The following is a 19901-nucleotide window of genomic DNA, read 5'->3' on the forward strand; positions in this document are numbered from 1 at the left end:
GAGACAGAGAGCAAGTTGAGGTGAATCTCTCTCTAGCCAGAAAAGGTCGCGTCCACAACGTTGCCATGATCATGTTCTCGCAGTGAGAACACTGAACCATTTTGAACAAATCTGCTCTTTTTGGGAAATCTGCTCTTTTATTGCTGAAGTGCCCAGGGGAGCTCTCTGCATTTAACTGTGCCTTAGAGAGGGGAGAGAGACTGCTCAAATGCACTTTGTACACCAGTTTCGACAGAAGATTTCCTTGTGTAGAGGTGAATGGAATGAGAGATGGTTGTAAACACATGCACTCAGCTTCAAAGAACAAATCTGAATGAGTGGATGCACACCAGCTCCTTTTATACTCGTATGTCTGGGGGAGTGGCCGGCGCATGCAAATTCCACTCGCCAATTCTCATTGGCCTTTTCTCAAAGTATCAGAGGTGTCTGGGGCTCCCTACTGCAACCCCTAGTGTCACTACATCGACACTTGTCGAAGTGAGTGACAAATAGGGAACTAGGGTCTCCCATACCCCCCTTTTACAACACTCTGCTCGAGAAAGTGACAACATTTTTCAGATTTTTTACTGGAACACAGCATTTAATGTCTTATACATCTAGTCAAGCTACAGTATGACATATCTGTCTTCCAGCAGTTTACTTCAGTGTTCTGAAGCAGTTGCAGGTTTTCTGCAGGTATTCGACCTGAAGCATGCATTCTCAGCCTGAAGCACATTATTGATGCACTTGCTGTAAATTATTTATTTTAGTGACCAAAACAAAGCTACCTGGAAATGCACTTAGAGAATAGAGACAACTGCTGGCTCAAATGTTCAAAGGGGACAGGCTGCCAGGACCACAGAGAGAAAGAGGGGTCATTGAACACTCTGGACATTTATACTGCTTTTTATATCAAATACCAGATCAGAGACAGCTCACTTTATGCTAACGACTAGGCACTTTGATCAGACTGACTCTCTTCAAAATACCTCTCAGAAGAGTTATGTTATGCCTCTCATTTTAGTAGATGACAGAGAGGTAGACAGAGCTATGAGATAGCATGACAGCATTGATATAGACTATAAATATGTAAATTGTTAAATTTAGTTTTTAGCAATTGTAACATCTGGACCAATCAGACACACACAAATTATTCATTATATTTAATGAATAATCCAGCAAACTCACTCACTCAACAAAGGTCAATGAAACTTCCCCCAAAAACTAACATCCCACATGAAGCTAACAGACTGGCAGAACCCGGTGTCCTGTTACAGGACACATTGAGACTGATAAGAATTTTACGACCCCCAAAAGGAATTTGCAGGGAATTGTGACTCTTGCTGAGAAGGAGAAATAAACCCTTTTAATCCTATATATTCTATATATATCCACGTGAGAAATGTATTAACATATATCTAATTTTCCCATCTCATGATTTTCCTTTTATGTGGTTTGGTCTATGTCTTCATTTTCTCTTCTAAACTCTTTTGGATTAATGTTTCAGACTTTGTTGCATACTATGGTTAACCAAAATCATATGTGTGTCATATTTAGTCTCTGTAAACTCCAATCTTCATTCCCCATTTGTTAATTTACATTACATTTTGCTAACTTTGTAACGCATTAGTATTATAAGACACCTTATGAAATTACATATTCAAATGCCCTGCTAGAACACAAAGAACGTAAAAATCTCCCTCCAAAGGGAATACTTCTTATTGGCTCACACACCTCCAGAGGGTGGCCTCTAAGCCTCTTAAGCCCCTTTCACACAGAGATTCCGGAAAATACACGGATAAAGTGACCCGGGATTTGACCCGGGTTCGTTCGATTTTGGTTCATTCACACTGCCAGTGATTTTCCGCAATCAGAGAGTGCGTTCACACACAACCCGTAAAAATCCCGTAAAGACACGTGAAATCGATGTGACTTGTAATGTCTCAGCAGCGTCTTAAGTTTGCTGATGAGCTGCGATTTCTCTTTCTCTCTCAAACCACGCTTGTGCATTTTTTACTCTGATTCGATCATAAACTTGCGCATTACGTACCGTTTCACAGCTGGCGAACGATCCCGCGCTTCAGCGTCATCACTACGACACGGCATTATTACGGCTTTTGTTCACACAGCGCGCGTTCCGGGACTGAACACGGCAATGTTACTAGGTCCCCAACCCGGCATCGATCCCGGCATCAATCCTGGGTCGTGCTTGCGTTCACACAGAAGGTTCTCTGGCAATTTGCCGGCAATTTCCCGGGTTCAAAGCGCTGTGTGAAAGGGGTTTCACTCTCTTAGTCCTTTTCTGGAATCCTGATGTGAAGATGATGCTGAACTATAAGTTTTCTAAGGACCTTTTAATTAATATTAATATTAATTGTATTAATATTTCATAGAGCTAATTTGCTACACATTTAACATGTTTGCTTGTTTATTCTAAGATGAATTTGTCTTTGACTGATGTTGTTACTGTAAATGCAGCATTAGGTATTCTGAAGTGACAATGAACACTTTGAAAAAAAGTCCTCTGAAGCCATAGTTTACAGTAATTTTATAACAGCTAAGGGGGTTTTAGGTGCTCTGCACCTAACAACACCTCCTAAAATCACTGTAAACCACAAGTTCTTGGGGCTTATTGCTTTATTTTACAATTTAAGTGATATGTTTCAACCATATTAATCACATGAAATTAATATTCTATGTACCTAAAAGGATTCAAAAGCATTTGTAATTTGTTAATACATATAATTATTTTGTTTTAGATACTGTCAATACATTAGATACATTTCAGTGTCGATGTTAACGTATGAAAATGTATAGGACTTGTCAAACATTTGTAATAATTTTGAATAATTGAAATAAAGTCTCTTAAATGTATCAAGGCTGCATTTACAGTATTTGATTGAAAATACAGTATAAACAGCCATTTTGTGAAATATTATTACAATTTAAAATAACTGTTTTCTGTTTTAATATATTTTGAAATGTAATGGCCTGCGATGGCAAAGTTGAATCTTCAGTCTTCAGTTTCACATGGTCTTTTATCATCATTCTAAAATTCTGATTTGATGCTCAGCATTGTGAACATAAGATATTGCTTTCAAAAACATGAAAAAAATCAGGATTTCACATAATACCTACGATCACTAATGCTTATTAAATGAATGTCTTTATTACATTTTATACACTTCGTAACCATCATTGTTACCATCATCCTCACCATCATCATCTTAATCATTGTCACCATCAACATAATCATTACTTCACATTCACCATCTTCATTGCCCTCTACAATCACCTTCTCACTTCCCTCACCTCAAATATTTTGTTGTTTCAGTGTGGATATCTGAGCTCGTGGAACCTGTGGCCACATCCATAGTTGCAGACCCTCACCATAAAGCCAGTGATTCTAGCAGATACCCATCTGAGCAGGAAAGCACAGCTCCACCCAGTAGACCTTCAGCTACAGCTGTGGACACACAACAAGAACGGCCAGACATTACAACTACTATCATATCTCAACCTACTACATTTACCAGCAATACTGCTACCACAACCAGCTTCCCTTTTACGACAACCACAAATCAGATTAGCACTACCAAGTCATCGGCTGCTAAACGACACCCTAAAACACCTAGGACCACTATTAGAACTATAACTATTCTCCCAGAATCTACAAAGACAACACCTAGACTCCCATCTTCTTCCACCTCAAAGAGTGCTAAATTGGACCCTTCAAAAAGCACTTTAGGTCCTCCAAGAGCTGCTGCTACTGAGGGCACACTTCTGAGATGTAACATCACGGACAAGATGTGGATAAAAACAGGTGTGATTGCTCAGAAGTCACTTAAAAACTTAAGAATAATAATAATAATAATACTCAATACTTTTCTCAAATTATATTTATGGTTTGATTCAAAGCCTAAATTTGGATTTTATATTAATCAAAAAATATATCTTTCCTAAAAGTGAAAATCATTCATACAAAAGTTTTTTTTTTTTTTTCAGTGTATAGTCGAGACCAGAAGTCAAATCCTAGTCCACATACTCCCAAGTCCATGACAAGACCAAGCGATGAAAATATTGTCTTGGATTTGAGATTGAATCTGGTCCAGTACCACAACATATAGTGTAATTTGCTACTGCTGCCGTCATTCATGCTTAACATACCTTGAATAAATCTTCTGTACATGTAAAGTCCTACTCTCAGTTATTGAATAATAATGAATAATGAATACTATTTGTTATCATAACAGTTCATGTAGGAGATTCTGAATTACAATGTCGTAGTTACTCGATAATCAACTTGTAGAGCATATTTACATGGTCTTGGTCTTATTATGGATTCGGGAACATTCGCTAGTCTCATCCATTTCCCTCTGTTCAATTGCCTTAGTTGATAAATACAATATATACAGTATATATCTTATTGATATTAATTTATGAAGAGTAACAATAGTTTATTTTTGGCGAAAACTATAGGCTACCATGGTAATTTTTTTACAAAGTTCCTTCTTGGTTAAATGGTTTCTGTTGATTAGATAAGAAACATAAAATCAACTTATATTCTTCAAAGAAAATACTATAACTCTTTATTTTTCTGTCTATGACAGTGTTGTCCGTACAGTTACGGAGTCGTCGTCTAGACAGTATTTTGAAGCAGAATCTCCCTCGAGGGTTTACTCAAGCTCTGAAGAAGGCCTTGAATGACAGCACGGTTCAAGCTAAGGTTTGCAATTCACAAATTTTTAACAAAATCATCATTTACAGTTTGTTCAGAATCCAATATGCACCAACACAAATGACATTCTGCTTTAAGGAATGTTTGCTGTCTTGCTATCACTTCCACCAGACCTAGCTACTGAATTGAACCACTCCCCAAATTACTTCAATCACCCTTCCCTCTCTTTGAAATCTCCCTCTCTTAATGTAAGCAAACTTAGACTAAAGGAGTTTTAGTATACTTGAAGAGTACATTTTTGATCCTTTCACCTTAAGCTGTAAATGCCATGCAAGAGATCACTATGGAACTGTAGGAAAATTATGTTGTGACTCTGATTGGCTGATGGGGGAAGACAAATTGGGTGGAAACAGAAGTGGAATACAGCTACTATCACTTAGGCTATACAGTTTCTAAACCTTTTCTGCCTGTTAACTTGTTAAAGATTAAGGCTGTGATGTCAATGCAGTACTCATGTTGAAAGCAATCCAGGGAAAACTCAAACGTTTGTGGCCCATCAAAGTGTTGTTTGAAGGAGCTACATGGGTTTGGACTTAGACATATGTATATATATATTTTTTTTTTATTATTATTATTATTTTATATATATATATATATTTTTTTTTTATGTAAGAATAGAGAACCCCTGTGTATTTTAGATTCTGCTTTCACTCAGAAGCTAAATAAAACACAGTTTCTCAATACAGACTGATATTGGCATTTGCTGCCAGTACTCCAACCATGCTAGATCAGGCTGATTTATGCTTTTTTACCACTGGTTGGTAAAACTGTTCAAATCATGATTTTTCTAGCGAAGCCTGCACCCAAAGCACAGCATATTCTCCATTATTTTGTCTTTGTATGTTTTTGTTGCCCATGTCTGCATCTTTTATTTTAATCAAGGAGATCTAATAAACCCCCTTAGATTGTGCATTAGAACTGTGCATTAGATTTGCCATTCTCATTAACAGTTGCTGGCACATGATACAATACATGGCTATGTCTAAATAATGGTGTATTTATGGCATGCTAACTGGCCAAACATGACTGACCTTCTTTTAATTGAACCAGACAAAAAATAAAAAGGTTTTTGAAAACCTGCTCTCCTTGAAATATATAACAAAGAAGTGACATATAAAACACATAAATGAATAAAATAGGAACTTGATTTGCTAAAGGAATTATGCAATTCAGGTAACAAACCAAATTCGACCACAGAATCTGTGCTAAACTTTAATTTGCACTCCGTAACTCCTGATCGGGTTGGTTCTGACTATAGGGTGTGGAGGATGTAGCAGAAAATTCTAAGTTATTAAAGGGGTGGTATAATGACCTTTTCACAAAATTTTAAATAAATCTCTGATGTCCCCAGAGTGTATTTGTGAAGTTTTAGCTCAAAATACCCCACAGATATTTTTATTTAGCATTTTAAAGTTGTCACTTTTTGAGGGTGAGCAAAAACGCATAGTTTTTATCTGGCCCTTTACATGCAAATATGCTGCTGCTCCCGACACAGAGGGCGGGGTTTCAAGAGCTCCTGTGTTAGCAGCTCCGATTACCTCATGCAGACACACACTGCAATGACAGAAACTGTTCTGTCTTTTATGTTTAAACGGAGTCAGACAAAGATGGAAGGACTCAAGAAGAAGTGACAACACGTAGAATGCAACAGGACGTCTCTGAATGGTTAGTTGATGAATTTATGTTGCTGATGTAGAGTTAACTATCTTCAATTAGCATATTCTGTCATGATAATCTATAAATCACTCGTATAGGAACGGTTGTGAGATGCAGACAGAGTGACTTTCGATTGCATGTGAAAAGATGGATGCTACAGTTTGAGCTGACTCACAAATGTGCTCGACTACAGCAACTCTTCGGCCCTGTCCCAAATGGCGCATTTCATGAGGACTTTCGGTCTCATGGACTTAAATTGCGCGTGCTCGCTGAGTCTACGAGTCTAAAATTCAGCATTTTAACGCTCTGAAGTGTGCTCAGCAGCGCCCCCTTTGTACCCTTGAAGTGGTCTTCCGCGAAGCCCGCATAGATGCAGGCTCCACACACTTTAACTACCCAGGAATCCTTGCAAAAGGCCAATCAGACAACGGATGGGAGGAGATTTCGCTCACGGACAATTGTTGACATGGCTGAGAAGAAAATATTACGTTTTTTATGACCTAGATGTACATTTTACCAGTTGTTACCTACAGTTTATACAAACATTATGGTCATCGAGCAGTGGTTGATGTCTCAAACATAATAATAGCACGGATCGCATTATGATTCATTAAATAAATAGAACCGAATGTCAGGGCTTTACTGAGTCATATCTAAACATAGTATGAATATTGAAATCTGTAAATTCATCTGAAACTCATGCACATTTTCATTATGTGTTAAAATTGTAATCTTAGTTCAAATGGAACATTATGTATTATTATGTACAACTGTATACATCATTTAAATAAGCATGATGTATCTATTGTCTAATGCCCAGGTGGCATGCATAATATCAAAATATAGAACTGTAAAATTAGGCTGTGTAGTTGACATGGAGATAAGACGTTGGAGCGCAAAAATGTGATTTCTCCTGTCCAACAACAACCAGACTGTTATTTCCGGCGTGACGATCGAGTCTGTCCCAAAAATACCTCTCAATGCACCCTCATGGACTCGCGCCAAGGGCCCTATAGGTCTGCACTACATGACGTCACCAAAGTGTGGACTCTGAGGAAGTCCACAAGTCCGGAGACAGGGCCTTCCTCTTCTCAACATGGACTGCGTGTTCCCTAATTTTAGGGTTGGTGATGTCACTAACCCTGGAGGAATATCGTGTAGTCCCTACCAGCCATTTAGTCCTTAAAAAACGATTTCTTTAAAAGCAAATATCTCCCTTTGCTTTGAACTTTGGGCGTTGTAACTTTGCAGATGTTGTTTATGCTCAAAAAGCAACATTACATTCTAACTAAAGTTAGAAAAGTTATCATACTCAACCACCCCTTTAAGCAAATCAAATAGTGAATTGCTCACCCACTGCTTTTACTCTTAGAAAAAAAATAAGTATACTTAAAGTTCAATACTACTTGTGTCACAGTTGTGTTCTGTCTGAGTCTTGTTTTCTTTAGTCACGTCTTCCTTTGTTCTGTTTTCCCGCCACTCATTTGTATCTATGGTTACTCTCGTTATCAGTTCAGTTGTATCACGTGTTTAGTCATCGTTTACACGATGTGAAAATGCAGATATTTCCCTGCGTTTTGGCCTGTCATTTACACGAAAACGCCGTTTTTATCCCAGAAAACGATTATTTCTAAAAACTCCGGCCAAAGTGGAGATTTCTGAAAACGCCGGTTATGTGTTGCCGTGTCAACTGGGAGAAACGGGGTTTTAGGTTCTCAAACGTCACATTATGCGCCAGAAAACGCTTACGTCATGTGAGCGCCCTATGTTTAGAGTTTGTTTGGCTACTGTTTGATCATGGATGCTGTTAAGGTGATACTCATTTTTACTTTTGTGCATTCGCTTTTGGCCTGTTTGCATTTGCTTCGCTATCTGTCCACACAAACAAACCTCGCTCTGTTGTTTTGAAAGGAACAGGAAGTCGCTCGTGCTATTCGTTGTTGTCGATTTTGAGGATTCTGATTGGCTTGCATGGCTTTATCCTTCTCCCTACACTGCCGCCCATAGGTTTGGCATAGTTATGATGTTGCTCGACGGCGTATTTATGCGGGATGATGTAAACGACAACTTTTTTGAAAACGATGTTGTGTGCACAGTGTTATTTTTGAAAACGGAGGGGGGGGGGGGGGGGATATTCGTTTCTCTAAATACCCGGCTATGTGTAAATGTGGCCTTAGTTCCGTTCTGTTCAGTCTGTCCTTGTTCGGATCTCCGTTGTATTAAGTGTGTGTACTTTCTGCCTGTCTGTACCTGTTTGGATTATATTGTTAGCAAAAGTTTGCATTAGAACTTTTGATTCTCCCTCGTCTTCTTCTGCACCACACCATGACAACTTGGGGACTAAATTGGCCCTCTTTTTAGTGTATAAAAGTATATTTGTGTAACAGTAGTAAACTTTGAGTACACAACTAGTTTACAACTAAGTTTTTTTTGTGTACTGCAACTATACTACAAGTAAACTTACTAGTCAAATACTTGTAGCCCCTTTTTTGTAGTTTATGAAAGTACACTTGTGTGTTAACACTAGAACTACCAAGGCAGTCATTTTGAATAACTTTGTTAAAATAAAATCAATGTGGCTATAGGACTCTGACTTTTCCTAAATATGTGTATATTTTATTCTGACACTGTTATTTTATTAAAATCACAAAACACAAAACAGTTCTGACTATTTCTACCTAGAATGGCCATTGCGGTCATTTCGATCGCACACATTATAGATATAAGTCCGCTACATTTCCCACCATTGAGAGCAGGAGCAGCAGCAGATGGAGAGAATGCGACAGTGCCAAGTAAGTAAGTAAGTAAGTAATAAAACCAAGGAGACATGTGCCAAATGTCTCAAAGTAGTCTGTGGGAGCTGGACACGAAAGGCGGTGTTTACATGTGTGGACTGTGCGTAAGCGTCAGTGAATGATGCGGGTTGTTTGCGCCGTTCAAATGAGGCCACTTGGAGGAAAACGTGTTAACCTGATTTTGTTCGTTACATTTTTTTTTATATTCAGTTCGTTTTCTTGTTTAGCTAATGTTCATGTTTTTTCTTTGCCTGGTTTTATGTGTACTGTATTGTAGAATGAAAGTTTTTACAATGTATTCAAATGTATAGGTAGTGTTTTTGTTATTGTATATATGTTATTGTATCATAAGATTTGTTTTTATTGTACAAAGAAAATAAGAAAATATTTATCAATTAGGCTGGAAAATACATTTTCACATTCATCTGAATTAAAATTTTGTGTCCTGATCTTATATTACCTATCGTAACATTGCAGACATTTTGTATTGATTATTGAACTTATTTACAAACAGGGCTGTACTAAACGGTATGAAGCTTTGACGTTTCCTAACTTTTTTGCATGTCTATTCACGTGGTGAGTGCGGTGAAAAAATATATTTTTGACGCAAAACTTTCCTCACATAGAGAGGCAGCACCTGTCGGGGCAATCTTTCTTTTGTGCTTGTTTTAAGGGCGATGACGTCATAACATGACGACAGGAATTAAAAGCTTCATTGGAAAACTTAAAGAGAAGGTTCAAATGTAGATATGACATGACGAAAATGACGTTCAGTACGGCTATATGACCGTCAAAGTATGAACGGTCAGAATGACCGCTATGGTCGTTCTAGTAGTTATGGAATTCCGGTAGTTCTAGTGTTAATGATTAACTTGAAGTGTGCTATTTTGAAACAACTAATTTTGTAATAAGTATATTTTAGTTGTAATTAAATGATGTTTTATTAACAAGGTTCGGGAGGAGCACGCTCAGATAATTAACACAAGTGGAGAGCACTCAGCAAACAAGGGTAAGAGGTGTATATATACTCAGCAGTCTTACCTCGATCCATTGACAGTTTTTGCAGCATCCCTCCACCACCCCTTCTCCACACTTCTAGTCCTAAACACTTACATACGGGGGGAGTACTCTGGGTTCGGGCCGAACTCCGAGCTCGGAGCCCTCCCTCCGGACAGCACGCCATATACGCTTTAAACTTACCCATTCAAATTATATGTAAGTGTGAACTCATGAAATTGTGGTAAAGCATAACTTTAAGTGTATTCAGTGTACTTTTGTGTACTAAACTGAAACAATTTCAAGTACACTTAGTATACTTAAAGTATACGCCTGTGTAGGGACTAATTACATGCTTGATTAGTGATATTTACAAGTACATTACAAATTCATTACGAGTGTCTTCGAAACATAAAAGCAATATACATTGAACAAAATTATAAACGCAACACTTTTGTTTTTGCCCCCATTTTTCATGAGCTGAACTCAAAGATCTAAGACTTTTTCTATGTACACAAAAGGCCTGTTTCTCTCAAATATTGTTCACAAATCTGTCTAAATCTGTGTTAATGAGCACTTCTCCTTTGCCAAGATAATCCATCCACCTCACAGGTGTAGCATAACAAGATGCTGATTAGACAGCATGAATATTTCACAGGTGTGCCTTAGGCTGGCCACAATAAAAGGCCACTCTAAAATGTGCAGATTTACTGTATTGGGGGGGTCGGAAAACCAGTCAGTCTGGGGTGACCACCATTTGACTCACGCAGTGCAACACATCTCCTTCGCATAGAGTTGATCAGGTTGTTGATTGTGGAATGTTGGTCCACTCCTCTTCAAAGGCTGTGCGAAGTTGCTGGATATTGGCAGGACCTGGAACACGCTGTCGTATACGCCGATCCAGAGCATCTCAAACACACTCAGTGGGTGACATGTCCGGTGAGTATGTTGGCCATGCAAGAACTGGGATGTTTTCAGCTTCCAGGAATTGTGTTCAGATCCTTGCAACATGGGGCTGTGCATTATCATGCTGCAACATGAGGTGATGGTTGTGGGTGAATGGCACAACAATGGGCCTCAGGATCTCGTCACAGTATCTCTGTGCATTCAAAATGCCATCAATAAAATGCATCTTTGTTTGTTGTCCATAACATATGCCTTCCCATACCATAACCCCACCGATCCACAACGTTGACGTCAGCAAACCGCTCACCCACACGACGCCATACAGAGCTTCCCTGAGATGGTTTCTGACAGTTTGTGCAGAAATTCTTTGGTTATGCAAACCGATTGTTGCAGCAGCTGACCTGGTGGCTGGTCTCTGACGATCTTGGAGGTGAAGATGCTGGATGTGGAGGTCCTGGGCTGGTGTGGTTACACGTGGTCTGCCATTGTGAGGCCGGTTGGATGTACTGCCAAATTCTCTGAAACGCCTTTGGAGACTGCTTATGGTAGAGAAATGAACATTCAGTTCACTGGCAACAGCTCTGGTGGACATTCCTGCAGTCAGCATGCCAAATGCACGCTCCCTCAAAACTTTCGACATCTGTGGCATTGTGCTGTGTATAAAACTGCACATTTTAGAGTGACCTTTTATTGTGGCCAGCCTAAGGTACACCTGTGCAATAATCATGCTGTCTAATCAGCATCTTGATATGCCACACCTGTGAGGTGGATGGATTATCTCGGCAAAGGAGAAGTGCTCACTAACACAGATTTAGACAGATTTGTGAACAATATTTGAGAGAAATAGGCCTATTGTGTACATAGAAAAAGTCTTAGATCTTTGAAATCTTTGTATATATATATATATATATATATATATATATGTGTGTAGTTTTATTTTTAAAAGATGTATTTTTGGCGTTTTTGCATAGGACTAGTTGCTAGACAGGAAGGTGGGAGAGAGAGAGGGGGGATGGGATCGGGCGGCACCGAACACAAGTGTATACTACATAATGCACACTTTGCACATTAATAGACAAATACTACTTAGCTATACTTTGTACAAAATACTATTGTATACTATAATGTAATGTATAAAGTATACTTTCAATGCATTGTTATAATGATTATTTCCAGCACACAGTTAAAATATAACTAAAATATATTTTTAATAAAGTGCAAATAAATACACTTTTAAAAAATAAACTGAATTTTCACTATATATAAAATATATATTTTTAGAAAATATACTATTAGTTCAATTTACTACAATTATTTTAAAGTGTGTTAAAAGTTGTATTGTGAGAATAGCTAAAAGCATGATGCTAATATACTTAAAGATAGTAAAATTTTTGTTAGTATATTTGCAATGTACCATTGAAAAGGAATATATTTCAAATACAATAAAACACACTTTTTTCCACTAGGGAACTACTGGTTTAGTCATTTTATACTGCAAGTATACTTGTAAGTTTTCTTTAAGTGAACATAACACCATACTTATAGTTTACTATTTATATATTATTATATACTACTATTTTCCTGTTAAGTTATTCATTTTTTATACTTGAAATATACCTTTAACTGTACTTTAACATTTTCCATTTAAACAAATATTTTATTCTAACTTCAAGCATCCTTTATTATCATTTAACAAACATGTATTCTTTTTACTTCAATGAGCTCATTGTTTCTGCCTTAAATTAATACATTGTTTAAATTAATACATTATTAGCTAACTGTGTGATTTGTAAAAGTACATTTCTGAAATACATAACTTGGACACTGTCACCTCTGATTTGAAGTTGAGGATCCAAATGCAGTATTTAACTGCATTTTTGGGTAATTAGGGTAATTACAGGGTAATCCAAAGTACAGGCAAGGTCAAACACAGGCAGGCAGTCCATACAAACAAACAAACAAACAAACACAACAAGGCAGGGAACATGGGCAAAAATAGTAATCCACGGAACAGGAAAGAAATCCAAAAACCAAGAGACATGAAACCAGGAAAAAAAATGCTCAGAATTGCAATGTAACACGAAACAAGATATTCACAGATAATGAATGAGAAAACCAGGCTTATATGGGGTGAGATAAACAAGATAATGAGACACAGGTGAATGTGATAATGGATGAAGAGTCTGGGCAGTGAGTTATGAGAAATGTAGTTTGTGAGGAAATGACAATAGTCTGATGTGGAGTGCCCTCTGGTGGCTCTCAAGGGCACTCCAGCTGGCTACATATACTGTTTAATGTTTGATGATCGTATTATTTTACATTGGCATAAGCAATCTTCTATCACTTGTTTCTGTTTCTTTTTCACCTGCGTTTTGATCTGGAGATTCTGTACTCTTTCACTCACCACATAACAGTGAAAATATGGATAGCTGGACAATTCAGTCAATTCCTATGTACACTGTGGACTAGCCTACACAAAAATTCAGATACTCAGAATTAGGAACATATATGTTCTCTTTATAAATCAATATTTTCAAACAATGTAAGTTTATAAAACAGTATGTAAAACTATGTGAAAAAAAAAGAAGTATTTAAGAGACTACTCAATCAAATGTAAAAACAACTACAAGCCAAGTATACTTAGAATACCTAACTATACTTTTAAGTATATCTCGATCAAAAGATTAAGTACAAATATAGGTCAAATATACTTAGACTTTCATGTCAGTATATGTCAAGTATACTTAAGTGCAATTTTAGGTATACTTTTGATAAGTACATTAAGTAAGTAGACTGAAAGTATACTTTCTTATTTTTAGTTTAAAAGAAGTATACTTACAGCACACTTGAATAAACTTATTTTTCACAAGGGGAAACAGATATATGTTGGGCATGATTAAAGTTAAACACACAACAGACACACAAACATCCTGAAAATGGCCTGTTAAGCTGTTTATATTCTACAATCTTTGTTTAAGTTTTGTTCTGTGTAAATTAAATAACATTTGGATGTAAATGGTCCTCTTCCTTACAAAAATGCAAGTGCCGCTACAACAGAGTGTCCTGCGGATCACCTTTATGAGATTGTCATCAAGCATGACATCGGCATCTTCATCTGACTCATCTGGTTCGATCTTGATTTCTCTGCAGTTGTACTTTGTGTTGTACATCCAAGTAGTCAGTCCCAAATAGCACTGATGCAGAGAAAAAGAGATGGCAGAGAGAATAGTGACTCACATTCAATTTTCAGTAAATTATTCATTCCAGTGTGAACGTATTTATCTCAATGTATACAACTTTTAAAATTATCACCAAACTACTGAATGCACCTTTAATATCAGTGTTTCTTGTAAATTTCTCCACCTTCCCCAGATTGAGAGCATCTCCAGTGTGCCTAACGTGACGGTCGGTTACTATGTGACCCATGGAGAGATGGTGTACACTGCCTCAGTGGTGGTGGAGGCTCTTAGCATCTATGGTATTGAGAGATTGATGGCAGACATTCGGCAGTTTGTGCCGCTGGTACAGGCGGTTCCCATCCCAGCAGTCCCCTGGAGACCCATCCCTGCCATCTCATTGATGCTGAAGACAGGTCAGTCTCACAGCTCAATCTCTGTCACCGCACTAATGTGTCTACGCTGCCATACATATTTTTTTCCATATCAATTTAATAATACAGCCATTGTCATTGTGAGACCTGTAACGTAAATGCCTCTGGGTTAATGCGAATTAGCTCAAGGATATAGGGAATTTTAGAAATATTAATAATCATAACTCATGGTCATAATTCATAAATCGCATATGCATTTACTTTATCAATTATAGGAAATGCCTCGTTCTGTAACTGGTCTCGTCATCCGTTATTCGTCCCGCGAATAAATGTAAGACTATCACAGTTAAGAAGAAGTATTCCTGTTTACAAAACTCCAAGAAAGTTTATCTTCTGGCCACGAAGACAAAACCTCTTTGGGTTTATAAATTAAAACTACTCAAAGTAGTTTTATAATATAGAGCCTGTAGCTTTATAGATCTTTTAATTTCATGGACTTCATAAAAAGTGGGTTTTCAAACACAGAGACAGTTAAAAGTATAAATGGGTTTATTAATAAAATGGCACACGCTAGAGATTATAAGCTACAAATATAAACGTACGTAAAATGCAAACAATAAAACAAACAAACATTCAAACAAACATGACGTGATCGGAATGAATGACATGAAAGAAAGAAAGAGAGAAAGAAATATAGAGAAGGGAAAAGCTAGTAATTATTACATACAGGAACCTAAGTTCACGAGACACCTGGAATCACTTTTAGGCAGATATAAATATACTTGCAAGTTTGGTCTCTTTTCGAGTGATGCTGAGGCAGGAAGCAAGCGAGGACGATGTCCCGTTTCTGCTGCGTCTTCCGGTGTCGCGGGAAGCTTGAACGGCTCACTGAATGTAACGTTTACCGGAAAGTAAGATTCATCTCCCGTTACGGAAGAGGCGAGTATATAACTTAGTTGCAAAGAACGGCAGCTTCTACATGACGCGAGGGCATGCGTCCCCGAGGCCAAAGCAAGGCCTGTCCCGCTGGTTCCGCTGGGGGGAGGAGGAGAGCTGCGCGTGGAGGTCAGAGCGATCGATGAGAGGAGAGCGATCGAAGAGAGAAGAGAGAGAGGAAACTGAAGGTTTGGACTTTTATCAGTGTCCCAGGTACCGTCCCCTTCTTCGTGGAAGACGAATCAGATCTTCTGATCTGAGGTAGGAAAGAGTTTCTTTGTGTGGAGAAGACACGCCTACCTTTACCATATGTCTTATGAGAGAAATAATTCATATTTCCTCTTAAGATTGTACACCCAGAACAATACATTTTACTGTAATCTCCTATGTGTGACTGGTTGAATTAGAACAGGACGGTCAGACTGATACCAATTATGACAGGTAAATATAAGGGAAACATAACGTTACATTTATATGCATAATTACACACAAATAAAGTTTGATTAAACACACAATAAAATTGTCAGTGTTTCCGTTATGGCAAGTGAAGACACCTGGGAAACAAAGGAATACGTATCAAACATTTGAAGAGTTTTCTCTGGAAAGTTCCATGTGTTGGAATGTTGGCTTGCTTAGGAACTGGATAAGATGCAGCTTTGGAGTCATAAAGTTTATGACCATGTCGAGGTCGGTTTACAAGACACTATTGAGGAAACTTCTTTCAGTGAACATTTAGAATTCAAAACTATACTCTAGCAAACCAAACCTCTATTATAAGGTAAAACTAATCACACATGCATATAGGAATGTACATACATTAGAAAATAAAATAAAAGATATTTCTCTTATTCTCAGTTATACACAAAGGATGTTTGTGTGTGTGTGTGTGGAATGTCGCGAGGCTGTAAAGTCGGGGGATACGAGTCACATGGGTGTACCAGCCAAACTGGCGCTGGCAAATTGGTCCTCGTGGGGCAATTATTAACCAGCAAGGACAAAGACGATGTGTTTTGCCATCACATGATCTACTTAATGCGAAAAGCAGATGTCATTGTTGCTACAGACCTAATACTATTTGTCCAACTCATGTTGGATGTAATTTAAATTAAGCTTAATTGAATCATGATGCAGCAGAAATGAAGATGGCAGTTCAATCAAATATAACGAGAAAAAAAAGGCACAGGAGAAACAAAAGGCAGCATAACAGCTTGCAGTTAAGAACTAGACCGAGAACTGAGCAAACCAAGGGTAAATAAATACACAGGATAACAAGGAACAAAACAACATACTGGTGAACAACATAATCAGTAACCAATACAGGTGAACAACATAATCAGTAACCATAGAAACAAACAGGGACCTAGGCAACTAAGGAAACGGGAACTAAACATATGGTGTACCTCTCATTGGCCCTCATTTATCAAAAGTGCGTACACCAAATTTCCAGCGTACACCCAAAACCACGGTGACTTTGAGATTTATCAATATGGACGTTGGCGTACGGCACGCTCAAATCCTACGCCAGCTCAGGAGGTGGTGTACGCACGTTTTGAGTTAGTGCGGAAATGCACAGAAAAACTATTCCTAACACCACAAAACGCACTGACAAACTAAAAGATATGATATATTATGACCCACTGTAAAAACAACAACAACAACAACAACATAGTAATTATAAACTTCAGTGTTTATTTTTGTGCAACATGGACTTCAATGTTTAATTTGTGTGACTTTACCAAAGCATTTGATTTGTAGGCATATGTATTCCTTCAGTTGCGAGCCAGTATTCCAAGTATTCCAATGTATAAAAAAAGCTTTCATTCGATTCCTCTGTCCTCCTTTTCTTTCCTTGCAACCTTCCCTCGTATCCTACAGGGGGAGGAGCTGAGACGCGAGGAAAGGAAGCGAGGAAAGGAAACGAGGATGCACAAATAAGAAATGATAAGCACCCCTGAACTATGAACACAGAAACAAAGGGAAGAAAAGAACCTCACTATAAGAGTCTCAAACAGAATTAGAATATGACAAATTGGTTCTCAAGTGTCTTGTAAGCGAAACGTCATGTCATGCTGGCATATTTCATTTGAGAGCTGCGGAAGCGGTGAAGATTTTTTAGTGAATAACTTTTGGTCTGTTCTTCAAAGCTATCATATGACTTGGAATATGGCATACTGGCATGGACCCCTTTTATGGTGGCACCACAGACTTTGTATTTTTTTAAGAAAAGAGGTGTCAGTAAATAAATGGGAAAACAAAGTAACTTGCGTTACTTATTTGAAAAAGTAACTCAAATAGTTTGTTATAAATTTAAAAGTAATGCATTACTTTACTAGTTACTTTAAAAAAGTAATTAATTACGTAACTAGTAATGCGTTACCCAAAACACTGCATTTGATATTGCTTAATTAGATCTTTAATAAATCCGAAATTAATCAAGCATTTAGCAATGCCATGGTATATAAAATATACTTTTAAGAATGGTATCCTGATGGTACAGAGTTCTGCATGTTTCAGCAACAAGTCTTCTCTGTGCATGTCTTTATGTTTGTGTGTAGTTCTGAGGTTTGTAGGGCCAGGATATGACCTCAGGTCTTGCAGATTTACTCAGATAATGGAGCAAAGACTGGAGAATGCTTTTGCTGAAGCCGAGGCCATAGTGATGAACTCTCATAGCGGCCTCACTGTACAGGTGGGAAGGCTTTAACTACTTTAAACTACTTTATTAACCTCTAAATTTATAACTTTTGCATGTCAAATGAGGTTTGTTGCATTCAATGCATTCACCTTTTTTTTGGGGGGGGGGGGGGGGAGTTTATAATGCATTTCATTTTCTGTCATATTTTTTTTGTTTCTCTCTTCTCTTTTCTCACAGATCTTGAACACATCTCAGTCTTTGGGTACTCCAGCTGTATCTCTGATATATGTGGTACATAATGGCAGTGTCTCTCTCAATGGCACAACAGCCAGTAACCTCCTCAGCCACCTGACCGCTGAGCTTGTTGGCTACTTCCTGTTTTACCCTCCACTGATCACTGCTGAGCGTAAGTGCTTTCTGGCTTTCCTCAGTTATACAATTAAGGCCCCGTCCACACTACTGCGTTTTCGTTTAGAAACGGAGAATTAAAACGAATACGATCTCCGTCCACACCAGCGTTTTAGCTGCGTATTAGAATTGATCTCCGTACACATTAAAACGATTGAAAACGCAGATCACGGTGTAAACACAACTTCATTGATAAAATGATCCTACCATGAGCTGGTTCTTCCCGGGTTAACCCAAAACCGACGCTCCATGTACGGTCGATACCGCCGCTGCACACGGGAATTGTCACAGATTGCTCGAATAATAGCTTGGCTCCGGCGCATGTAGGCAGTTATAGGCCTAGCATTGTAAAATGCAGAATTTACTTGGACAACAGCTGCTAGCAAAGATATACGCCATGACTGATGACACCCAATCATAGAGCCGAGCGTGAGCCTCTACTACGTCATCGTTTCTAAAGTCCTCCGTTTTGACCCGTCCACACTAAAACGCCCTCCGGAGATTCAAAACGAAAAACGGGTCGGCAGCGTTTCTAAACTTCTCCGTTTTGGGTCTCCGTTTTTGGTGGACGTTTAGTGTGGACGGGAGGTGCAAACGTAGCAAAAGGTCTCCGTTTTTAAACGAAAACGCAGTAGTGTGGACGGGGCCTAAGATGTAACAAATGCAGTTGTTACAATTTGTATTTCCTTTTTAGATAGTATAGTATGAGTATAGTATGCAAACCTGACAATTCATTTCATTTTTGGTTTATATTTATAAATCTGAACTGTCACATTAATTAAAAAACAAACAAACAAACAAACATAAATAGCATTAATGTAAAAATGTTTTTTGGGACATAATTATCTAGACATGATAGAGGCATAATGGCACTGATGATTCTCTTCAGAGAGTTAAAGCATTTTCTGTTTGGTTTGTAGTCTTCACAGGTTCATGCATACATAGGCCTGGGCACAGCATGCACATCAAAGCCAATTACACAGAAAAATAATTAACAGTTGGGAATCCCAGATACACTTGTGTTTGTGTCTGTGTGGAAAGAACACGGTTCCACTAGCAACTGTAATGCGATGGTGAGAATATCACACACCTCGCTGTCACACTTTTGCTCATGCCGCCTGTGGGTTGTTTGCTTTCTCCTCACAGTCCATTCTCTTGTCTGTTTTGTCCTTGCTTTGATGAAGTTTTTATGTAAATGTTCTTAAGGTGAAATGCATTTATTTACAGAACAGTGTTTGTCAAGTTTTCCAGAATTTTTTTTCAGCTCTGCCCAAACTTGAGATGGCATTCAGACTATGAAGG

At 38.1% G+C, this 19901-nt stretch overlaps 1 protein-coding gene across 4 annotated transcripts in view; it reads left to right on the forward strand.

The window, feature by feature from the left end:
• kiaa1549lb (KIAA1549-like b) overlaps positions 1 to 19901 on the forward strand; it is a 196258-nt gene that overhangs the window by 40826 nt on the left and 135531 nt on the right. For all 4 annotated transcript variants that reach the window (XM_084409249.1, XM_084409246.1, XM_084409247.1 and 1 more), the window contains exons 3-7: positions 3314 to 3802; positions 4590 to 4705; positions 14443 to 14662; positions 18112 to 18245; positions 18429 to 18597. In XM_084409249.1, coding sequence (XP_084265375.1) covers positions 3314 to 3802; positions 4590 to 4705; positions 14443 to 14662; positions 18112 to 18245; positions 18429 to 18597 — 1128 coding nt within the window. The remainder of the gene's footprint in view (positions 1 to 3313; positions 3803 to 4589; positions 4706 to 14442; positions 14663 to 18111; positions 18246 to 18428; positions 18598 to 19901) is intronic.

The sequence above is a fragment of the Rutilus rutilus genome (genome assembly GCF_951802725.1).
Source record: "Rutilus rutilus genome assembly, chromosome: 5".
Lineage (NCBI taxonomy): Eukaryota > Metazoa > Chordata > Actinopteri > Cypriniformes > Leuciscidae > Rutilus > Rutilus rutilus.